The sequence below is a fragment of the Lipotes vexillifer genome, unplaced genomic scaffold, assembly GCF_000442215.2.
Source record: "Lipotes vexillifer unplaced genomic scaffold, Lipotes_vexillifer_v1.1 scaffold1048, whole genome shotgun sequence".
Classification (NCBI taxonomy): Eukaryota; Metazoa; Chordata; class Mammalia; order Artiodactyla; family Lipotidae; genus Lipotes; species Lipotes vexillifer.
Genome location: NW_006785351.1, coordinates 3215877 through 3238828, shown reverse-complemented (window position 1 = coordinate 3238828; position 22952 = coordinate 3215877). Strand labels below are relative to the sequence as shown.

At 36.7% G+C, this 22952-nt stretch overlaps 1 protein-coding gene across 3 annotated transcripts in view; it reads left to right on the top strand.

Moving 5' to 3' along the window:
- The window catches only part of UAP1 (UDP-N-acetylglucosamine pyrophosphorylase 1), a 39574-nt gene extending 16860 nt beyond the window's left edge, over positions 1–22714 (top strand). The window contains exons 3-11 of one of the 3 annotated variants that reach the window (XM_007457407.1): positions 1289–1493; positions 3576–3751; positions 5147–5319; positions 10033–10226; positions 15524–15664; positions 16451–16639; positions 17769–17819; positions 21288–21354; positions 22129–22714. In XM_007457407.1, the coding sequence (XP_007457469.1) occupies positions 1289–1493; positions 3576–3751; positions 5147–5319; positions 10033–10226; positions 15524–15664; positions 16451–16639; positions 17769–17819; positions 21288–21354; positions 22129–22221 (1289 nt within the window). In that variant the 3' untranslated portion in view covers positions 22222–22714. The remainder of the gene's footprint in view (positions 1–1288; positions 1494–3575; positions 3752–5146; positions 5320–10032; positions 10227–15523; positions 15665–16450; positions 16640–17768; positions 17820–21287; positions 21355–22128) is intronic. The other 2 variants (XM_007457408.1, XM_007457409.1) reach the window with 2 other exon arrangements.
- Positions 22715–22952: the final 238 nt, after the last annotated feature.

Genomic DNA, 22952 nt, shown 5'->3' with positions numbered 1-22952 from the left:
TCTTTAAGTTCACAATGTACTAGTATATTAGCTTTAGGAAAGCCCAATATATCAAAAACACATAAAGCCTAAAGCTGGTAAATTAGACAAACCTGCATTCCCTAAAGATGTAAAAAATAATAATAATTGATACTGGCCACCACTGCCCCCTCTGGCTTGGCCTACAATTGTGGATAGTGGCCTGCCTTGTTCATAGAATTTCTGAGAATTTTAATAAAAGTATGAAATTCAGAAAATAGAACAAAAGCCATCAACCATTGCTTTATCACATCTGACCTTTTACAGCTTTTCTAGCTTCCCAGAGATCCAGTTTCTATGTTGCCTCTTCCCACAAGCTACTCAACCTTCTGGTGCTGAAGCTGTCTACCTTAGAGTTATGAGGTAGCTCTTAGAAATGGTACATGGCAAGATTTTATTTTACTTTATTTTTTAATCCGAACTGAGAGCCTCTGTCTCTTAATAACATTTATAGTTTCACTTAGAGTTTCAAAAAAACTCTGTGTCACATCCTTCTGAGCTGCAATAGATGGCCCATTTTAAAGAAAAGAAGGCATTTTAATAAATTTTACTGAAGTATAATTACATACAATAAAATGCACTAGTTTTATGAGTTTTTAGCAAATTTACACACCCATGTAACTACCACCCCAATCAGATATACAACATTTCCATCATTCCACAAAGTCTCCTGATGCCCTTTTGCAGGCAAATCCCCTAAGCTCATTCACTTGAGTTGGGTTTCAAACCCAGGTGTCCTGACTTCAAAGCCCGGCTTCTCAACCGTTGGACTACACTGCTTTCCCAACTCAGGGTTTCTTTTCTTTACATTTACTGGATGGTAGCTTGTCTAGTATATTTACATACTCATTGATTTATTAATTGTTATTGATTGATTTATCAGCTGGAGGTAATTTAATAGCATCATCATTCATCCTGAAGCCTAGGGATCTGCTCTTATCCTATCTTTTTCTTAACTTGCCACATCTGATAAGTTGTCAAGTGCTTGTAAAACATTTATAACATCCCTTGGTCTTTGCCTTCCAACCTTATCAGAATAAAAATTATTAGTTCATTAAAGTATATTATTCATTGTTTGGTGTTTGGTTGGGTTATATAAATCTATTTTTTTAATAATAAAAATGTTTTTATTAACAAGATAGTCATCCATGATTACTTGTGAATTCCTTGTCTTTATGTCTTATGCAGATAGGGTGACTCTGCAGCTACCTTTGTATATGTAATCCTAAAGTGTTGAATTATAGAGTGATACACGTATTTTCTTTTTTAGGACTTTTCCAGATTTCTCAGAACAAAGTAGCAGTTCTTCTTCTAGCTGGTGGGCAGGGGACAAGACTTGGTGTTGCATATCCCAAGGGGATGTATGATGTCGGTTTGCCATCCCATAAGACACTTTTTCAGATTCAAGCAGAGCGTATCCTGAAGCTTCAACAGTTAGCTGAAAAATATCATGGCAACAAATGCATCATTCCGTGGTAAGATATTTCTCATTATGGGACAGTGTCTGAACATGTATTGGTTTATAATATTCAAAATGCATATGTACTTTATTCATAGGCAGATGTATTTCCTGTTACTACAGATTTTCTTGGGAGCTATAATTTACTATATATGTTAAAATATGTGTTACAGCTAGATAGATAATCACTGTAGCCTTAACGAGCAGTATATACTCACCTCCAACTTTTAATCCCTACCTGAGTACCTTTGGGTACTCAGAGGGTTCTCTCGGTCTAGAAACTTCATGTTGATTGGTAGTTTGTCTATGTATAGAATTTCTGATTGAAAATCAGTTTCCCTCTGAAATTTGAAAGCATTGCTCTATTGTTTCAGCATTGCTTTGGAGAGGTCCATTGCCATTCTGATTCCCAATCTTTTTTTTTTCCCCTTTTGCTTTGAAAGAATTTGGGGTCTCTTTTTATCTTTAGTAACTGAAATTTCATGATGACGTGGTGTGGATCTATTTTCAGTCACTGCTGTGGGCACTCAGTGGGTTCTCTCACTCTAGAAACTCATATCCTTAAGTATTGGGTTATTTAGTCCTCCTGAAACCTCACCTTTCTCCCATACACACCAGCTGAAAGCCCCATTGATTTCTCTGCTGTGGGCCAAACTGGGATTCTCAGTCTCTGATAGTATGCCAGGTCCTCAGGGCCTATCTTGGCCAGTGTTCATCTTCTAAGCACCAAGAGATTACAGGAAATTCTGCTGTTTTTTAAAAGGTTTTGATTTAGTTCTTGAATCTGTTTCTCAGAGCAGCTTTGGAAGTTAGCATGTTTTGAGGGGGAAACCAGCTGTGCGTTTGAAATCCCTCAAGTCCCTAATCTTGTTATTTTAGCCCCAGGTGACCAACAAAAACTCTGCTGGTTTCTCTGTCCTTCTGCCTGGTCCAAGCTCAGATTCTCTACCACTAGCCTTTACCCCAGATCAGCAAATACCCCCAGGAAAAGGCAGCTGCATATCTTTAGCTCTCCTTTGAAAGATTCTCACTCTCTTGAATTTTAGTTCTAATCCATGTTGCTTCTGTAGCTCTCTGATGCCTTTAAAAATAGGCTTTTTGTAATTTCCTCAGCTTTTCTAGCAATTAAGGATGGTATTGGCCAGCTGTGAACTATTTTCTTCATTTTGATTCCCTTGGGGAGTTTTGAAGGACGTCTGTGTTCTAAGTGGCCAAAATTCTACTTACAGCCCTGGCCTCCCACTATCATGTTGGATTTTCTTCTTTTTCTTTCTCCTCACAGCTCAGAATTTATTTTTCTTATGTGGAACAGTTTAGTCACTTCTTTTGTCACCTAAATCATGATGCCCAAAGTTTTTGTGCCCAGGGTTTATAATACTCATAATACCCAGGATAATTTGTTAATCAGACAGATATTGACTGTGCTGGGAAATTTTATAATGTTCTTCATTTAACAGATATTAATTGAGTACCTACTTCTGGGTGCTGGGAACTGAGACAGACAGAACCAAAACAGACAAAAATCCCTACTTATATATGGTTTACATTTTAGTAAGGGGAAAAGCTATTGTAGTCACTAATTATGGTTTTAGATAGAATTTTTTTCTCTTTTGCTACAGTGGCATGGGTTGGATTTTTGTGACAACAGAGAGTATAATTACACTTTTATGATTTTAAATAAAGGGTGAGCGGAGCCCAGATTCCATTTCAAATTTTTTGTAAAAAGAACCATAAGAGATAATTAGAATGTATTACATTTATCCTTTTCTCCCTATTACTAGAATAGGAGATTTCAACCTAGAATACACTTTTCAGAGTTCTAAAATGTTTACTTGAGCCAGTTGTAGGCTTTCTGTTGCAGGAGATATGTTTTAATATTGTTACAGATTTATTTTATATATAAGGATTGATGAAGTTACTGGAAGAAATTCCCCTTGGGTAGCAGCTAATGCTGCCTTATCCAGGAAGAGGATGAAGGAAGTGAAAACAATAAACAGTGCTCTCAAAAATTTTCTTTAGCTTAGGAAATAGACAAGACTTTACTTTGCCCTAATTCACATAGTGCTATGGCTTAGAAGATTTACTTTTCTCTTGCAAGGTATATAATGACCAGTGGCAGAACAATGGAATCTATAAAGGAGTTCTTCACAAAGCACAAGTACTTTGGTTTAAAAAAAGAGAATGTAATCTTTTTTCAGCAGGGAATGCTGCCTGCTATGAGTTTTGATGGGAAAATTATTTTGGAAGAGAAGAACAAGGTTTCTATGGCTCCAGGTTTGTAACCATTCTTATTTAATGGTGACTAGAAGTGGTAGTAACACAACTCATTAAACTGTTTTTTTGGAGTACAGTTAATTTACGATGTGTAGCTCTTTAAGTTTTGATATATATATTTTTAATACAGTGATTTGGATGTTAAAAATTAATATTTTAATTATTTTTAAATTTGGCAATGATTAAAAACAATGGAAATGCCCATGGGTGAAATGGATATGCTTTTATACTTCTGTGGATGTCTGCTTTTGAGAGCAATTTGAGCAGCATTCAGAGTATTTATTCTCTTTACCCAGTATTTTATATACAGTATTGTTCATGGCTACATTGTTTATTGTAGTGAAAAATTGGAAACCATCTGCTGCTTAAAAAATAAGAGGCTAGATTATAGTTTACCTGTAGCATTAATTCTTAAACAGTATTGAAATAATTGTGTGGAGATATTAATTGACAAAGCGAAATAGTTTCAGTAGGTTAAGTAAGAGAATGAGAAATACAGAGCTGCATGCACAGTTGTAGTTTGCTAATGGCATCCCTAGGATTGGGCAGTGTGTTGCCTGTGTAGCCACATATAGTGACCATAAGTATGATCCCACTATAATATAAAGTAAATGTGTCAACAGATTCTCATCTCTGTGACACTCTTCTTGAAGGAAAGGCTGGAAGGAAATAAAAACAGTATTTAACAGTGGTGCTTTGCAGGTGTAGGCTTTTATTTCATCTCAACTCTTTTCTCCCCCCACTCAATTCTTTTTAATTAATGGAAGAGTTTACTATTTTTAGCTTTGTTTTGTGAAGTTGTCTAATTTTTTGTCATTTAAGCTGTAGCTGAGGTTGTTGATGGAAGAAGTACATTAAAGCAGCACTAAAAATAGATGGGGAAAGAAGAGGCTTTTACATGTATTTAGTTAAAATCACCATAGACCTTCATATTAATCTGGTTTCTTAACAAATCATTTGGTATCAATACTCATATATTTTTATTTTTGAGATGGATGAAATTGTCAGTGTTGGGGCTATAAATACAGAGCTAATTTGAATCATACAAAGAAAACTTGAAATGTTATAAAAAAATATTGCCTGTTAAAGAATTTTATGTTTCACAATATATTATAGGCCAAATTGTTAAAAGGGCTGAGTTAAAAAGTATGTTCTTTGGAGTTGCCTAGCCCTACATTAATAATGTTATTATACTTACGCTAAATTACCTTCAAAATCACGTAGTATAACTTTTTGACACCTGAATCCTTCCTTATGGACATTCAGTTTTCTTGGCCCTGTAATGTAAAACTGGTTTTCAGAGATCTTCATCCCAGTTGAGAAACATTAAACAATCTTTGGGTTACCGTCACACTGAGTTTTGGGGTGCTACTAACAGGCTATTTTATTTCCCAGATGGGAATGGTGGTCTTTATCGGGCTCTCGCAGCCCAGAATATTGTGGAGGATATGGAGCAAAGAGGCATTTGGAGCATTCATGTCTATTGTGTTGACAACATATTAGTAAAAGTGGCAGACCCACGGTTCATTGGATTTTGCATTCAGAAAGGAGCAGACTGTGGAGCAAAGGTAATGCCTTTCTCAACTATAATGAGGCTTTAAGTGGTCTTTTGTCAGTATATACATTCCAGGAGTCAAACTAGATTTATTAGGGTGATTTGGATATTTTAGAACCATTCATCTTCTAAAGTAACTAAACTATCCCGCACCCACTTTTTTTCTTAAATTGGCGACATTTGATTCTAGACGTAATGATGTATGCTTAGTCCATCACAGGTAAGAGTTTAAAATATACGAGGATGATTTCTAAGTACCTGGGAAAGTGAATGGTCACCAGTAGGCCTGGGATGGGCTTATTAATATCAAGTTGTTGGATTCATTAATATCAAGTTGTATTTGATCAGATTAACCCAGTTTCTTCCTATGACAAAGTTACTGGAGTAGTAGGTAAAGGAAATATGGTAGAAATAGCAGATGTAGACTTCAGTAAGGCATTTGACGAGGTAACTCATGATAGTCTTGTGAATAAGATGGAAATATGCAGATAGGGGATAAGGACAATTAACGAGATTAAATAACTGCATGAATGACCACAAACATACTGATATTGAGACAGAGGGAGGTTTGTAATGCCATATAATACAGCTGTCCTTGGCATATTTCTATTTAGCATTTTTTTTTGGTTGCATAGATGATAATATAAGAGACTTGCCTTTATGACATTAATGACCTTAATAACACTTTGGAAGATTTGAAAATATTAATGTAAATATTACTTTCCTGGAAATCTGTAAAGGTATCAGTTCTCACAGAATTAAAGTATAACACAATCCTGATCAAGGTCCTAGTGAGACTATTTTGGGGACATTTGACAAAATGATTATAAAGTTTAGAATAAATAAATGAAGTTTTAGATTGTAAAGATGACCAGGAAAATGTTGAAAAAAATGATGATAAGGAAGGAAGAGGGTTGAAGACAATCTATCAGATATTAAAATGGGTTGTAAATAAAATAACTAGGAGTGTAGTACTGAAACCAGAATAGAATGACAGGTTAATGGAACAAACAGATCAGTCAGAAACAAACTCACGTAAAGATGGCATTTCAACTCATTGGGGGGAAATGAGTAGGATAACTGGATAAAAATAAAGTAAGATGTCTCCCTCAGAGCTCATACCAAAATCAATTTCAAATGCATTACCAAGTAAAAAACCATAAAGATGATAGAAGAAAGTTTAGAATAATTTTATTTATTTTTATTTTTTTATTTGCGTTTAGTTGATTTACAGTGTTGTGTTAGAATAATTTTATAATCGACATGACGGGAAGACCTATTTCCCAGAAGCAAAAACCATATAGGCTTCTGACAAAAACAAATTAAGCTACATATAAATTTTAAATATATGAATTTAAAAAGAAGAGCTGCCATGAGAGACAGACATATCATATCCTGGGTTGGAAATTTTCTATTATAAAGATGTAATTTCTCTCCAAATTAATCTACAAATCTAATGCAAAATCACAGAAGCTGAAGTCTTAAATTTACTAGTACAAGTTTTGAGAGAATAAGCTGGTAGACCTAAGAAGACTCCTCCTGACTCTGAAAGTGAAGGGTTGGTTTAGTTCATTGAATGAAGACCTCTATCCATTTCAGTACTCTATGAGTATCTGTGCTGTATTGTAAATAGCTACTAAACTGTAATAGAAATAGTGCATTGGATTTTAATTACGCAGCTACTAAACTTTAAAAAACAAAACTGTATTTCCGACTTTGTTCCACTTGGTGTCACTCTTCTTTCTAAAATGGAAACTTAAAATTTTACTGCTCTGAGCTTCAGAATCAATTTAAATTCTAAATGATTAGAGAACGTTGAACTTGGGAGGGACCTCAGAGATCATCTATCTGGTCAACCCCTTTGATCTCAGAAATGGACACTCTGAGTTCCAGTACTAAATAAGTTCCAGGCTCAAGGTCCTTCATCACATTAGCAGAGGCAGGATTAGAACTGTTTCCCAACTCTTAGTTTTAGTATTATATCACATTTATAAAGCCAAATTCTTTAATTATGTTTTTGCTGGCAGCTCAAAAAATGTTGAATTGGTGTGCCAACTTATATGAGTATATTAATCATACAGGGAAGTAAATATAACCATTCTCTCTTCTCCATTTCCCCTGGGTCCTCTAGGACAAATCCTGTCTCAGTCTTCCTGCTTAGTTCTGTGTCTGGCATATAATGTAATAGTCACTCAATGGATGCATAAATACATATTCAAATGGAACCGAAATATTACAAGACTGGTATATGTTAAAAACTTTTAGAAATAGTAGAAACCATTTATGTAATCTGTCCTCCCACCCTTTTAATTTAAAAAAATCAAGATGTTAAAATATGTTTTTAGAAACACCAAAATTAGGGAGTGATTCATAGTGTGTAGTAGAATTCTATGCAGGGAATTCTTTTTTCATTCTTTAATAGGCTCCTGTCTTGGTGAATTAAGTATTTTTTATGGAGTGAGAGCCTTGAGAAAAGACTTAGTGGAGTGGTTTACAAAAGTTCATAGCTGAGAGAGTAGGAATGATTGTTAATTAAAGATAATTTTAGGGCTTCCCTGGTGGCACAGAGGTTAAGAATCCACCTGCCAGTGCAGGGGACATGGGTTTGATCCCTGGTCCGGGAAGATCCCACATGCTGTGGAGCAACTAAGCCTGTGTGCCACAACTACTGAGCCTGCGCTCTAGAACCTGCAAGCCACAAATAATGAAGCCCGCATGCCACAACTACTGAAGCTGGCATGCCTAGAGCCTGTGCTCTGCAGCAAGAGAAGCCACCGCAATGAGAAGCCCACATACTGCAACAAAGAGTAGCCCCCGCTCACCGCAACTAGAGAAAGCCCACATGCAGCAATGAAGACCCAGTGTAGCCAAAAATAAATAAATAAATACATAAATTAAATTTAAAAAAGAAAGAAAAAAATTCCTTTAAAAATGTTTAAAAAAAGAAAAGATAATTTTATAAAGCAGTTGCAGTAACTTTGAGGTTAAAGTGTTACTTTGAACTCAGCTTTTCAGGATTTAACTTGTAGGAAATCAAGAGACCTCTTAATTTTATGCTGTAAATCTTTTCTGTAGAATATAAACTGACTTCCAACTTCATGTACTTTACAAATGCTTTCTTTTGTAATCTGGACTTTTATAGTATTTGGAGGTTCATAGTTGTTATAAAAGTAAACGTTTTACTGGCAGATTAACACTTGGGAAGTAAAGTGTGAATTATTTTCCATGGCTGGTTAGGAGTAGGATTGTATAGAAGTGATTGGAAAACAAACCTCGTGTGTGTGTGTGTGTGTGTGTGTGTGTGTGTGTGTGTGTGTGTGTGTGTTTTAATGGGAATGGGAGGAATCTATTCCAGATTCTCTGTCTACTGAGATACCTACTGTAGAGAATATGAAGTGATAGACTAGAATTGCAAATAGGTCCATGGTTGGTTTAAATAATTTTGCTGTATGTTTCCCTCCAGTTTAATCCACTTCTGTGGTAGAAGGTTTCTTTTCATTGAATACTGTACTCCTTTCAGGGCAGCAAACAGTGAAACTACACAGCAGGCCTACGTATCCAGTAGCCCAGCCTCACTGAGCTACACTCAGTGCCTATATCTCTAATTGCTGTGTAAACTAAGTGCTCAATAGTGGCTTTAGTTGTCTGGAAGGGACTGCCACTGGCTGTATTTATTTTAAGAGATCAGTTGCTGAAGAAAAGCTTTAATTTTATTGATATAATTTCATGTATGGTTTGGATAGACTTTTCAAAGTGGGGACAGATTTTTCAAAATACTCTGGAATATGCTGAATTGTTAATCGAACAGGGCAAAAATAATATCTTCATATATTTTAATTGTTTGATTCTTCTGCTGGATATTCATCTCATCTGAGGCTTGAGTTTTCTATTAGTGCATTGCATACAGTTGTTTCATAATTTTATTCTAAATACTTAATTTAGGTCAGTGATATATGCGTAGGGTAGTGGGGTATCAGAATCACCTGTGAGGTTTTTTAAAATTACATACTCTTATGTTTTCCCTCTGATTTTGACCAAATACTTTTCTCTCAGCTCCCTGATCATCGTAGAGTCTTTGCTAGATTATCAGATCACTGGTTTTCAGACTTTTTAAAAAAGCATAGAACCTCTTACTTCAAACAAAACCTAGCCTGCAAAACGTAAATATGAGTGGGCTTTTCTGATTGAAGTTGGAGTGGAACCCTGTGACCTGCCCGCTCTAACCCTCCTACCTCCTAGCCAAGTCCCTGAAACATAAGGAATTTGCTGTATTCATGAATGAAAATGAAAGAAACACCATTTTCAAATGAAATATTGATTTGTGCAAAATGAGAGGCAAAATGCCTTACTTCTTTTGTTTTGTGAATCTCAGAGATTTTGTTTCATTTATTCTCAAAGTAGTTGAGTGTGGTTAAGGATAAATTCAATAATAAAAACATATTTGGGGGGACGTAGACTCCTCATTTAGTTATTCCCAGTCCAGTGTGATTTCTTCTGGGCCCTATGTGTATGATGGAATTTCTACTGTACAGTTTAGTTAGATGATAAATAGGAGGGAGATAATTTACCTCTTCTCAGATAGATGATTATCTAAAGATTCCTCTTGACTTAATACCTTAAAGATAAAGTAAGTAAAATTGTAAATGTGGTCTTGGAAAATGACAGATCTCCAATGCAGCGCCTGATTACATTTCTTTCTCTACTGTTGTCTTCCTTTGGTGGGCAGGTGGTAGAGAAAACGAACCCTACAGAACCAGTTGGAGTGGTTTGCCGAGTGGATGGAGTATACCAGGTGGTGGAATATAGTGAGATTTCTCTGTCTACAGCTCAAAAACGAAGCTCAGATGGACGACTGCTGTTCAATGCGGGGAACATTGCCAACCATTTCTTCACTGTACCGTTTCTGAGAGATGTTGTCAAGTATGGGCAAGATGGGGGCTTTTAAAATTTTTTATTTATTGTTAATCCGAAGCTAAGTCACTTGAGAAGTAGGAAGAAACTTCAAGTCCATATCGTACATGATTCATCTTCCTTTCTGAGGAGCATCTTTATCAAATGGAAGTTTACCTGACATTGTAGTTGTTTTTAGTACGATATATCGAGTGCAAATTTGTAGTAGCCCATTCTCCTCAGTGCATTAACTGGAGTCCAAAGCAGTTCTCCCTCTTCTTCTCTTACATCCCTCCCTCCAACTGTGCTAGGTTCTGGAGAAGCAAAGAATAAGAAAGGGAATACCCTCTCTCTGCCACAACTGGAAACCTTAAAAAATACAGATGTCTACCCTACATCTACTGAATCAGAATTTCTGGAGGTGGATGCAGACATCTGGTTTTTTTTGTTTTTTTTTTTTTGCCGTACGCAGGCCTCTCACTGTTGTGGCCTCTCCCGTTGCGGAACACAGGCTCCGGACGTGCAGGCTCAGTGGCCATGGCTCATGGGCCTAGCCACTCCGCGGCATGTGGGATCCTCCCGGACCGGGGCACGAACCCGTGTCCCCCGCATCGGCAGGTGGACTCTCAACCACTGCTCCACCAGGGAAGCCCAGACATCTGTATTTTTAACAGGCTGTCCACACCATTTAATTTAGCTGGTTCTCAGACTAGCATTTAGGAACTAGTGCATTAGAAAGTAAAGAAAAAAGAGCGTGAGACAAGGATGGAAATCAGCATAGTAGTGCTAACTAAGGATAAAATAAGAGCTATTTTATCACACCAGATTTTTAAATGAAGGACATTCTCAATATCTGATTCTTCACTTGATTGCTTTTTATACATTTAAGATGACTATCTACTTTTTAAAAAGTTACTCAGCTTTACTTTTTTTTTTTTAACATCTTTACTGGAGTATAATTGCTTTACAGTGTTGTGTTAGTTTCTGCTGTATAACAAAGTGAATCAGCTATATGCATATGTATATCCCCATTCCCCCTCCCTCTTGTGTCTCCTTCCCACCCTCCTTATCCCACCCCTCTAGGTGGTCACAAAGCACCGAGCTGATCTGCCTGTGCTATGCAGCTGCTTCCCACTAGCTATCTCTTTTACATTTGGTAGTGTATATATGTCCAAGCCACTCTCTCACTTCGTCCCAGCTTACCCTTCACCCTCCCCGTGTCCTCAAGTCCATTCTCTAGGTCTGTGTCTTTATTCCTGTCCTGCCCGTTGGTTCATTGGAACCTTTTTTTTAGATTCCATATATATGTGTTAGCATACGATATTTGTTTTTCTCTTTCTGACTTAATTCGCTCTGTATGACAGACTGTAGGTCCATCCACCTTACTACAAATAACTCAGTTTCGTTTCTTCTTATGGCTGAGTAATATTCCATTGTATAGATATGCCACACCTTCTTTATCCATTCATCTGTCGATGGACACTTAGGTTGCTTCCATGTCCTGGCTATTGTAAATAGTGCTGCAGTGAACATTTTTGTACATGACTCTTTCTGAATTACGGTTTACGCAGGGTATATGCCCAGTAGTGGGATTGCTGGGTCATATGGTAGTTCTATTTTTAGTTTTTTAAGGAACCTCCATACTGTTCTCCATAATGACTGTATCAATTTACATTCCAGCAACAATGCAAGAGGGTTCCCTTTTCTCCACACCCTCTCCAGCATTTATTGCTTGTAGGTTTTTTGATGATGGCCATTCTGACCCGTGTGAGGTGATACCTCATGGTAGTTTTGATTTGCATTTCTCTAATGATTAGTGATGTTGAGCATCTTTTCATGTGTTTGCTGGCAATCTGTATATCTTTTTTGGAGAAATGTCTATTTAGGTCTTCTGCCCATTTTTGGATTGGGTTGTTTGGTTTTCTGATATTAAGCTGCATGAGCTGCTTGTATATTTTGGAGATTAATCCTTTGTCAGTTGCTTTGTTTGCAAATATTTTCTCCCATTCTGAGGGTTGTCTTTTCATCTTGCTTATAGTTTCCTTTGCTGTACAAAAGCTTTTAAGTTTTATTAGGTCCCATTTGTTTGTTTTTATTTCCATTTCTCTAGGAGGTGGGTCAAAAAGGATCTTGCTGTGACTTATGTCATAGAATGTTGTGCCTGGGTTTTCCTGTAAGAGTTTTATAGTGTCTGGCCTTACATTTAGGTCTTTAATCCATTTGGAGTTTATTTTTGTGTAAGGAAGTGTTCTGATTTCATTCTTTTACACGTAGCTGCCCAGTTTTCCCAGCACCACTTATTGAAGAGGCTGTCTTTTCTCCATTGTATTCTCTTGCCTCCTTTATCAAAGATAAGGTGACCATGGGTGCGTGGGTCTATCTCTGGGCTTTCTATACTGTTCCACTGATCTATATTTCTATTTTTGTGCCAGTACCATACTTCCTTGACTACTGTAGCTTTGTAGTATAGTCTGAAGTCCAGGAGGCTGATTCCTCCAGCTCTGTTTTTCTTTCTCAAGATTGCTTTGGCTATTCGGGGTCTTTTGTTGTTCCATACAACAAAATTTTTTGTTCTAGTTCTGTGATGAAAAATGCAGTTGGTAGTTTGATAGGGATTGCATTGAATCTGTAGATTGCTTTTTCACAATGCTCATTCTTCCAATCCAAGAACTTGGTATATCTCTCCATCTGTTTGTATCATCTTTAATTTCTTTCATCAGTGTCTTATAGTTTTCTGCATACAGGTCTTTTGTCTCCTTAGGTAGGTTTATTCCTAGGTATTTTATTCTTTTTGTTGCAATAGTAAATGGGAGTGTTTCCTTAATTTTTATTTCAGATTTTTCATCATTAGTGTATAGGAATGCAAGAGATTTCTGTGCATTAATTTTGTGTCCTGCTACTCTACCATATTCATTGATTAGCTCTAGTAGTTTTTTGGTAGCATCTTTAGGATTCTCTACGTATAGTATCATGTCATCTGCAAACAGTGACAGTTTTACTTCTTCTTTTCTGATTTGGATTCCTTTTACTTCTTTTTCTTTTCTGATTGCTGTGGCTAAAACTTCCAAAACTATGTTGAATAATAGTGGTGAGAGTGGGCAACCTTGTCTTGTTCTTGATCTTAGAGGAAATGGTTTCAGTTCTTCACCATTGAGAATGATGTTGGCTGTGGGTTTATCATATATGGCCTTTATTATGTTGAGGTAGGTTACCTCTGTGCCTACTTTCTGGAAAGTTTTTATCATAAATGGGTGTTGAATTTTGGCCAAAGTATTTTCTGCATCTTGAGATTATCATATGGTTTTTGTTCTTCAATTTGTTAATATTGTGTATCACATTGATTGATTTGTGTATATTGAAGAATCCTTGCATTCCTGGGATAAACCCCACTTGATCATGGTGTATGATCCTTTTAATGTGCTGTTGGATTCTGTTTGCTGGTATTTTGTTGAGGATTTTTGCATCTATATTCATCAGTGATGTTGGCCTGTAGTTTTCCTTTTCTGTGATATCTTTGTCTGGTTTGGGTATCAGGGTGATGGTGGCCTCATAGAATGAGTTTGGGAGTATTCCTCCCTCCGCTGTATTTTGGAAGAGTTTGAGAAGGATAGGTGTTAGGTCTTCTCTAAATGTTTGGTAGAATTCACCTGTGAAGCCATCTCGTCCTGGGCTTTTGTTAATTGGGAGATTTTTAATCACAGTTTTAATTTTAGTGCTTGTGATTGGTCTGTTCATATTTTCTATTTCTGCCTGGTTCAGTCTCAGAAGGTCATGCTTTACTGGGTTTTTGTCCATTTCTTCCAGGTTGTCTATTTTATTGGCATATAGTTGCTTGTAGTAATCTCTCGTGATCCTTTGTGTTTCTTCAGTGTCAGTTGTTATTTTCCTTTTTCATTTCTAATTCTGTTGATTTTAGTTTTCTCCCTTTTTTCTTGATGAGTCTGGCTAATGGTTTATCAATTTTGTTTATCTTCTCAAAGAACCTTTTTTTAGTTTTATTGATCTGTGCTGTTGTTTCCTTCATTTCTTTTTCATTTATTTCTGATCTGATCTTTATGATTTCTTTCCTTCTGTTAACTTTGGGTTTTTTTGTTCTTCTTTCTCTGTTGCTTTAGGTGTAGGGTTCGGTTGTTTATTTGAGATTTTTCTTGTTTCTTGAGGTAGGACTGTATTGCTATAAACTTCCCTCTTAGGACTGCTTTTGCTGCATCCCATAGGTTTTGGGTTGTTATCTTTTCATTGTCATTTGTTTTAGGTATTTTTTGATTTTGTCTTTGATGTCTTCAGTGATCTCTTGGTTATTTAGTAGCGTATTGTTTAGCTTCCATGTGTTTGTATTTTTTTACAGTTTTTTTCCTGTAATTGATATCGAGTCTCATAGCATTGTTGTTGGAAAAGATTCTTGATATGATTTCAGTTTTCTTAAATTTACCAAGGCTTGATTTGTGACCAAGATATGCTCTGTCCTGGAGAATGTTCCATGAGCACTTGAGAAGAAAGTGTATTCTGTTGTTTTTGGATGGAATGTCATATAAATATCAGTCATGTCCATCTTGTTCGGTGTGTCATTTAAAGCTTGTGTTTCCTTATTTTTTTTTTTCATTTTGGATGATCTGTCCGTTGGTGAAAGTGCGGTGTTAAAGTCTGCTACTATTATTGTGTTACAGTCGATTTCCCCTTTTATGGCTGTTAGCATTTGCCTTACGTACTGAGGTGCTCCTGTGTTGGGTACATAAATATTTACAGTTGTTATATCTTCTTCTTGGATCAATCCCTTGATCATTATGTAGTGTCCTTCTTTGTCTTTTGTAATAGTCTTTAAAGTCTATTTTGTCTGCTATGAGAATTGCTACTCCAGCTTTCTTTTGATTTCCATTTTCAGGTTTACTTTAGAATTTCAACTCCAGTCCCAAAATATTTCCCATTCCACTATGCTTTTTGTAGCTGTGTTATTAATTCATCCAAAGTAATATAAATACTCATCTTTCCATCTAACACTTGATGGTATCTCAGTTGGGAAAGTTGGGGCAAAGAGTGGAACATTTTGTAAAAGACATGGAAATCATGGGAGAGATGTTGGTGTGAGCTGTGTGTGTATTTTTTATTTTGGAGATCATGATTTGATTTTTTTTTTTAATTTAAGGAAATGAATAGGGAAATCTATTCATTTAATATTTGAATATGAACTGAAATTTAACAAATGCTTTTCCCTTTGAAATCTTAGTACTCATTGTTGGTGCATTTGCTCCTGAGTATGATTATCAGATTCTCTGGCATTTTAAATTTGGAAAGTGATTATGTTTTTTTTTTTTTCTTTTCCTACTTAGTATTTATGAACCTCAGTTGCAGCACCATGTGGCTCAAAAGAAGATTCCATATGTGGATTCCCAGGGGCAGTTAATTAAGCCAGACAAACCAAATGGAATAAAGATGGAAAAATTTGTCTTTGACATCTTCCAGTTTGCAAAGTATGTTTCGAATAGCATCAGTAAGATTAAGTATGTCTTGAAATGCTGCCCTTTACTCTTCTAGGCAGAACACTCTTTTCAGAAAACAGTTGACAGCACATATGTCAGTTATGGCATTTTGATTGTGAGTGTATAGTTTTGACTCATTATCATCCTCTAGTGTGAAACCACCAATCCAAGAATATGGTTTGAGTTGCCTGTGAGTACTTTTTTAAAAATTTCAATTAGTTTATTATCTGACTCTCCTGCAAAATTGTTAAAGTCACTTATTTTGGCTGAGAGACAGAAAAGGTTGAGATAGAGAATTGGCCCATTTTGTGTTTAGGATGTCTTATTGATCTACGAGTAAATGTTTCAGTGAACATGTTTTTATCTTATATAGCTCTCTGTTAAAGATCACATTGATGTTGAGATTTGTGTCTCAGAATTTGACCAATATGAAAATGCAGAAGAGTCATCTTCCTATATACGTTTCTAAATCATCCTTTTTGCCTGTTTTTTTTGTTCCAGAATAGGTACTAATATGATCTTTTTGTATTAAGATTTCTAATCTGACTTAAGATGAAGTATTTTATTGTTGGGGTTGGAAATAATTTTTCATTTTGCAGAGAGAGGAGAATTCCAACTTTATTTCATCCAGGGATGAACATTATTTCTTTCAGCATTCGTTTGAAATTGGATTAAGAGAGACTGTAATTGAAGACCAAAGGCTTAGCTATATAGAGAGGAGTCAGAAGCTGTGTGCAGTTTTATTTCATAATCAGTGTTTGTATGGTTCTACTCTAGGAAGTTTGTGGTGTATGAAGTATTACGGGAAGATGAGTTTTCCCCACTGAAGAATGCAGACAGTCAGAACGGGAAGGACAACCCCACTACTGCAAGGCACGCTTTGATGTCCCTCCATCATTGCTGGGTCCTCAATGCCGGGGGCCACTTCATAGATGAAAATGGCTCTCGCCTCCCAGCAATTCCGCGGTAGGTTGATGCCTTTTCTCTTTTGTGTGTATGCTTCCTGGGCTTCTCCTCTTGGACTTCTTTTTCCTCTATCTCTGATGTATTCCTAGAACTTAAAAAAAAGCGAAGTATTGATGTGGGCAGATCCTGATGTGAAGTAATGAAGGCTTGGCCTGTTACAAAGAGAACAATAGCTTTACTTCCCCTTAAAGAGGAATCTTCTAAAACTCTTGGTTTTTTGGATGCCTCTCTACTGTGTCAGTGAACTGACTCCTACTGAATAATGGTCAGAAGGTAATTCTTCTGGTGTGCCCCATGGTTAAAGTCTATCAGAGGCCACTATGCCACAATACAAGAGGATTGATTTTTGCTGCCCATATATCTGTGGTCTCACTTAAGTGCTATCTACGAGCCCCTGCCCTCCAACCCTCAAAAGACCTGCCACCCACAGGCTGCCTATGAGACACAGGCATACTTCAGTTCTCACCATGGCACTTTCAGATTGCTGAGGGAGGTGCCAGGAAGGGATGTGCATGCTACTTACATTCACTGATACTCAAACTTTGGAAACGTTTTAGGATTTTAGAATTAAAAAAAAAAAGAAAAAGAAAATCCTTGGAGCTATTCAAATGTGAGAGAAAGCACTTTTAAGCTACGTCTTATGTTTTTTGATAAAACCTCTTTTGGCACCTAGAATTCCCCCTTTCTAAATCATTCAATGTTTCTATACTTTTGTAAAAATCATTCTGCCGTATAATTTATATTATTAAGGGTTAAAAAGATTGTTTGTATGCACAAAAGCACTAGAATGCCTTGGTAAAGGTTAGAACATTGGGCATTGGAACTTACTGGTCCATAACTGTGTTTTTACAAGAAGGAGCAGTAGTAGACTGTCTCGCAGTCCAAGGCTACTTTCAGGCTCTGTCTTGTCAACAGGCTTGCTCTGTGCCATGTCATATTGTCCTCATGCTTCATCTTTGACCATTGAGTTTTTTGTTTTTTGTTTTTTTTACCCCCTCAGATCTCCTTTGCCAAGTTTATAATTTACCATAAATACATGCCTTTCAGTCAAGTATATTTTGCAGTTCCACTTCATTTTTATTGTTTGGTATGTTTCCTTTCCCATTAATGCTTATTTGTTCCTACATAGCAGTGCTACAAATGGAAAGTCAGAGACCATCACAGCTGATGTCAATCACAAGTAAATATACCAGCCTGCCTGCAGTGCATGGTGATGGGGCTGTGCTTCCCTCCATACTAACTGGCATTGTAGTTTAGTGCTCTCTGCCTTTTGGTGGTCTGGGGGGGTGGATGATTGAAGCTTTGGTGGGGGTACTGCTTATTTGGTGGCAGGTATCTCGCTGGATGACACTAACTCAGAATCTCAGTGCATGCTGGAAGTGGGGAGCATGCTTTTCTAAAGAATTTGACCATAGGTATTTGAGCCTGTAGTGACAAGTTAACAAGTAAAAGATAAAATCTAGAGCAGGTTACAGGCCAGGGAGAACAAATTTGGATCCCAGCATACCACTTTTAGCATAAGCCAGATAAAAATAACATTCTGCAGATGTGTCTTATCAAATTGGATGTATGCTGTCAGTATAAAGGCTAACTGCTCCTGACATATTAGATGGCTCTTAACGTGGAGAAAACTGTTCTTTTGATTTATTCTCATAGCAACAGCTCCATTTTTCGTCTCTCTGTGTTAATTTTAGTCAGTTATTTCTTGCTCCTAAAGAAACAGTCTTTTTGTCTTAATGGTTGATAATTTTTAGCTAGAAGTAGCATGTATCCTCTCTTGTTTGGGTACTGACAGAGTTCGAAAAAGCCATTATCTTTATAGCTAAAGAGACAGCTTGGTATTCTTGTTACACTTTAAAAGTAATAAGGTTTAGTTTGAATTTTAAGTTTTTAAGATAATTTGGGAAATGTGTACATAGCCAAGGATCTGGAGATGGGGGTGTTCTCAGAAATAGAGTAGCAGTGATGTCAGTTTCATCTGTATGTTTTTTCCTGCCTGTGCCACTCATCTTTGTCCTGTAGAGACAAGTCCCTGTGAGTGTCAGTGTTTCTGGGATGTGGCCCTGGAGACAAGGAAGTGGACTCACAGAGCTGGCTAGTTTCTTATAGCAGCCATAGCTAACTATTGCCTCTCATGCCATGGCAGCTGGGACGCAGTGCCCTTTGTCATTTTCTGTCCCATCCATCGTCTTTAATATGTGGAAGCAACCTGCTTTTACAATTAAAAAAAATTAATTTTTGACCCTAAATTTCCTTCTGATTGAACCACAGCTTTTAACCTGTAAAGTGAAACAGCTTCTTAATTATACGACCGAAAACAACATCCAGCTATCTCAGTTAAGATACAAAAAGTTTTAAACATTATTTAGTTCTTGTTTGGGTTCTTTTATTTCACACTCCCCCCATCCCAATTTACTTCATTTTAACCATTTGTTGAATATTTAAACTGAAATCAAAGTTTGGCCCCAAATGAGATCATGGAATTAGAAATAGGTCCTGCTGAAATTCTTAGCATTAAAGGATGCCCTCATAGAGTAGAAAAGATTACTTAAAAATGAGAGATGGAAAGAAAGTATTTTTTATAAAAGAGGGAAGAAACAGCTTGGAGGTATTCTGAAAGAATGGAAGCAAGGATGCTGAATTTTGACAAAATGACAATATTTTTATTTTTTACCTGAATACCTACTCAACAGTGTTAGCTACCAGAAGGATGCTTGACTAAAGAATTAGGGGACAGGGCTGTTTGGGGCTGATTTGCCTATCTCCTGAGACTTTACATTTGGTGACGGGAGCTCCTCTCTTTTCTCCTCTCGGGCATCCAACTTCCTTAGTTTTTTTTTGGGTATCTTTGTGGTACTAGAAGGGAAGTTATATTCAGGTCGGCTATGTGTTCCTCCGGCTCAAAAACACCTTCAGTTCCTGGCACACCAAATCCTTTAGGGGTTCAGGTGGGGCTGGGTTATATACATCTTATCAATGGAATGGGTCCTCATTTTCCCATTTGGTTTTAAAGGACTCCAAGCTGCCCCAGAGGGTCTGGACCAGATCTCTTGAGCTCTTTTGATAGAATCTGATACATATCTACATCTCTGGCTGGAGAGATATGTGCTCCATCTTTTAGTTCATCTTTTACCTGAATTAGTCTGCCATCCATCTACCCTCATAGTTCATTTATTCATTCAGCCAGCAAGCGTTTGTAGGCCTGCACACAGACCTTCAGGTACTGTTAGTATCCCAGGTGCTGAAGTAGCTTACACAAGAGAAATAAGTCATTTCTTACAGCCTACTGGGAGATTTAAGATGCACATACATAAAAGTTAAGTAACATCATCAGGCAGTATGTGTTAAATGTGTGGTATAAATTATAATTACCCTAGGAGGCAGTGACTTATCACATGTCTAATAAATTTATTTATTTTTTTATAAATAACTGAATGAGAGCAATCACTATGAAATGCAGTGGTCAAAGGAAGGTTGGGGCTTGAGTTATGTCTTGGAGGGTGGGTATGATTTGGATAGTTAAAGGGACCATAGCTGAGAATGACTTGGAATAATCTAAAGTGCATGTGTCTGGCCTGGTTTGAGTAGGAAGTAGCAGGACGAGTGAGTTGGAGTAGGGTATAGAGTGCCTTGAAGGCTCATTAAATGGTTCTGTTGACAGAAAGATTGGGTGTGGCTAACCTCAGAAGCCCTCTGATTTTATTGACTCCACCAAAGTTAGTGAAGTTAGTGACTTTAAGCATATTAAAAGCACTGTTTATTGACTTTTGTGTTACGTAATTTAGAAACTCAGGATCGCAGGTGGCTGTAAATGTTAGAACATGATCTAGGGGAAGCAAGTGGTGACTTTGGCCTTGGCTTCACTTGGGTGCGTTCTGCCTTAGCTCTTAAAAAAGGGACCTTGGTGAAAGTAACTGAGAAGCACCTTGAAACTGAATAAATCAGCTCAGCTAATCTAGGAGATTTGGGCTGTACTGGGAAATAATTTAACTGACCCTTTAGTCCAATGGAATTTTCTGTAATGAAGGAAATGTTCTCTATCTGTGCTATCCAATTTGGTAGTCGTTAGCCATTTACGGCTACAGAACACTTGAAGTGTGGTTATTATGACTGAGGGACTGAATTTTAAAATTTTAATTAATTTTTAAAATTTTAATTAATCTAAGTTTAAATAACCATATGTGGCTAGTGGCCACTGTCTTGGACAGTGCAGCTTTAGAATGTTGGTCATCATTAGTACGTAACATGCAAGGCTGTGGCAGGGGTTAAAATCAAATACGAAGTATTCAAAATGCCTCGCAGTGAGTCTGGAACACAGTACGTACTCAGTAACTAGTCCCTTCTCTATGAACTTAAAATTTGGAAATGATAAAAAATGATATGTACATTAGGGGATAAGTATATCAATGTTGGCAAAATACTTTGAAGAGCTACTGGTGATTACCCCAGACAGTGTCTTTTGGACCATGATGGTTTCATGTTAACTTACTCCTCAGGGAATTAAGTGATCATGTGGGTAGGACCTGCTCTATTTGTTTAGGAGAATTTTGTTATCTGCAGGTTTCTCAGAGGGATTATGGTCTGTATCTTCACTCTGGCAAGTAACATGGGAAGCAGAATCTTTACCGTGTCTGATTTTTTTTCTTAGCTTGAAGGATGCCAATGATGTACCAATACAATGTGAAATCTCTCCTCTTATCTCCTATGCTGGAGAAGTAAGTTTGCTTTTTGCTTTTTTCCCTATTCTTTTAGAAGTAGGATTGTGATATTGTTTTATGTTGAAGTAGAGTTGTCCTTAGAGAAGATACATCATTTTCCAGTGGCCCTGCCCTGAGGAGCTCGTCCTGGGAATGAGAAACCTTCTATTTGAGAGTTCCTGTTATGGCTTTGCATCTATCCATTAGTTGCCATGAACAGAATGTTTAATGTTTACTTCATTTCACCTACACATTGAAATGCAATGGGCTTTTAAAAAATAAGCCTTGTTTTTTAGGTAAATCATCTGTCATTTTTTAGTGTGATGTAATTTTTCCTTTCAGTGGGTCTGTTTTGTTCATATGCTTAGTACTTTCACCTTTAAGACTGGGGGATGTAGAGACCCCTTTATTCTAATATGTAATATTTTTTTCTGGAGATCCTTGTCAGATTGTTCACTTCTAGCAGCAGAAACAGCCACCTTGCTTAGAATGTTAACTCTACTAAGTGATGATTATAAGGAAGAATGATTATCATCTTATTAACTTTAAATCTTTTATTATAATCAGAATAACTTTCCCTCTTTTTGTTGTTTGTTTTATGCTTCCATAAATAGGTCATTAAGCCCAGTTTAAAAAGCATACTGAGTAGATTTTTTATTGACTTGTAAATTCTGTATCTCAACCCAACTTGGCATTCATGCTTTATCATTATTATATAGCCATTAAGTCTAGCATTACATGACTAGTGTCCACCAATTTTCTAACTGTGTTTCATTTCAACCCTTCTTGTAGGGACTAGAAAGTTATGTGGCAGATAAAGAATTCCACGCACCTTTAATCATTGATGAGAATGGAGTCCATGAGCTGGTGAAGAATGGTATATGAGCCAGATACCAAGTTCCACCACGATAAGAATAGCTTTTATTTTTGATAGACCGACTGTGAACCTACAGGACCTCTCCTGGAATACTCAGTTTTCAATATCCACAGGCTTTCATTTTAATTGTTGAACTCTCGTAACTACTACATATTCCCCAAGATCCAGATGACTGAACTTCAGAAGGTGTTTTTATGATTCTCAACTGATTGAAGGTCTTATTTATATTTTTCAATTGTGTACTTTTTTTTCCAAGCTAAGGAAAACATTGGCCATCTAGGAAATTTCCTACAGCTTACGTGTAGTCAGGGTGTTCAACATCACTTTACTTGGAGCTGGCAGCGCTTGTTTTTGAAGTTGTACATAGTAATAATATGTCGTTGTACATGTTGAAAGGTTTCTATGGTACTAAAAGTTTGTTTTATTTTATCAAAAATTAAATATTTTTAAGAAAATGATTGGACAATAAAATGAACTTTTCTTCTTGTCTCTGGAGTGTCATTTGTACCTTGAGGGAATTATTCCATTGGGAAAATGTGAATCTTTGGAGAAACTTTGAGATAATGCAGAAAATCAAATTGATACCTCTGTGACTGCAATCTTCTAGTTTTTTTTATGAATATCTAATTTTGAACTTTATCCTCCTATCACTTTATAATAGTGGCCCTCAACCAGAGATGGTTTTGCCCTCCTCAAAGGGACATTTGGCAATGTATAGAGACATTTTTTTTTTTTTTTT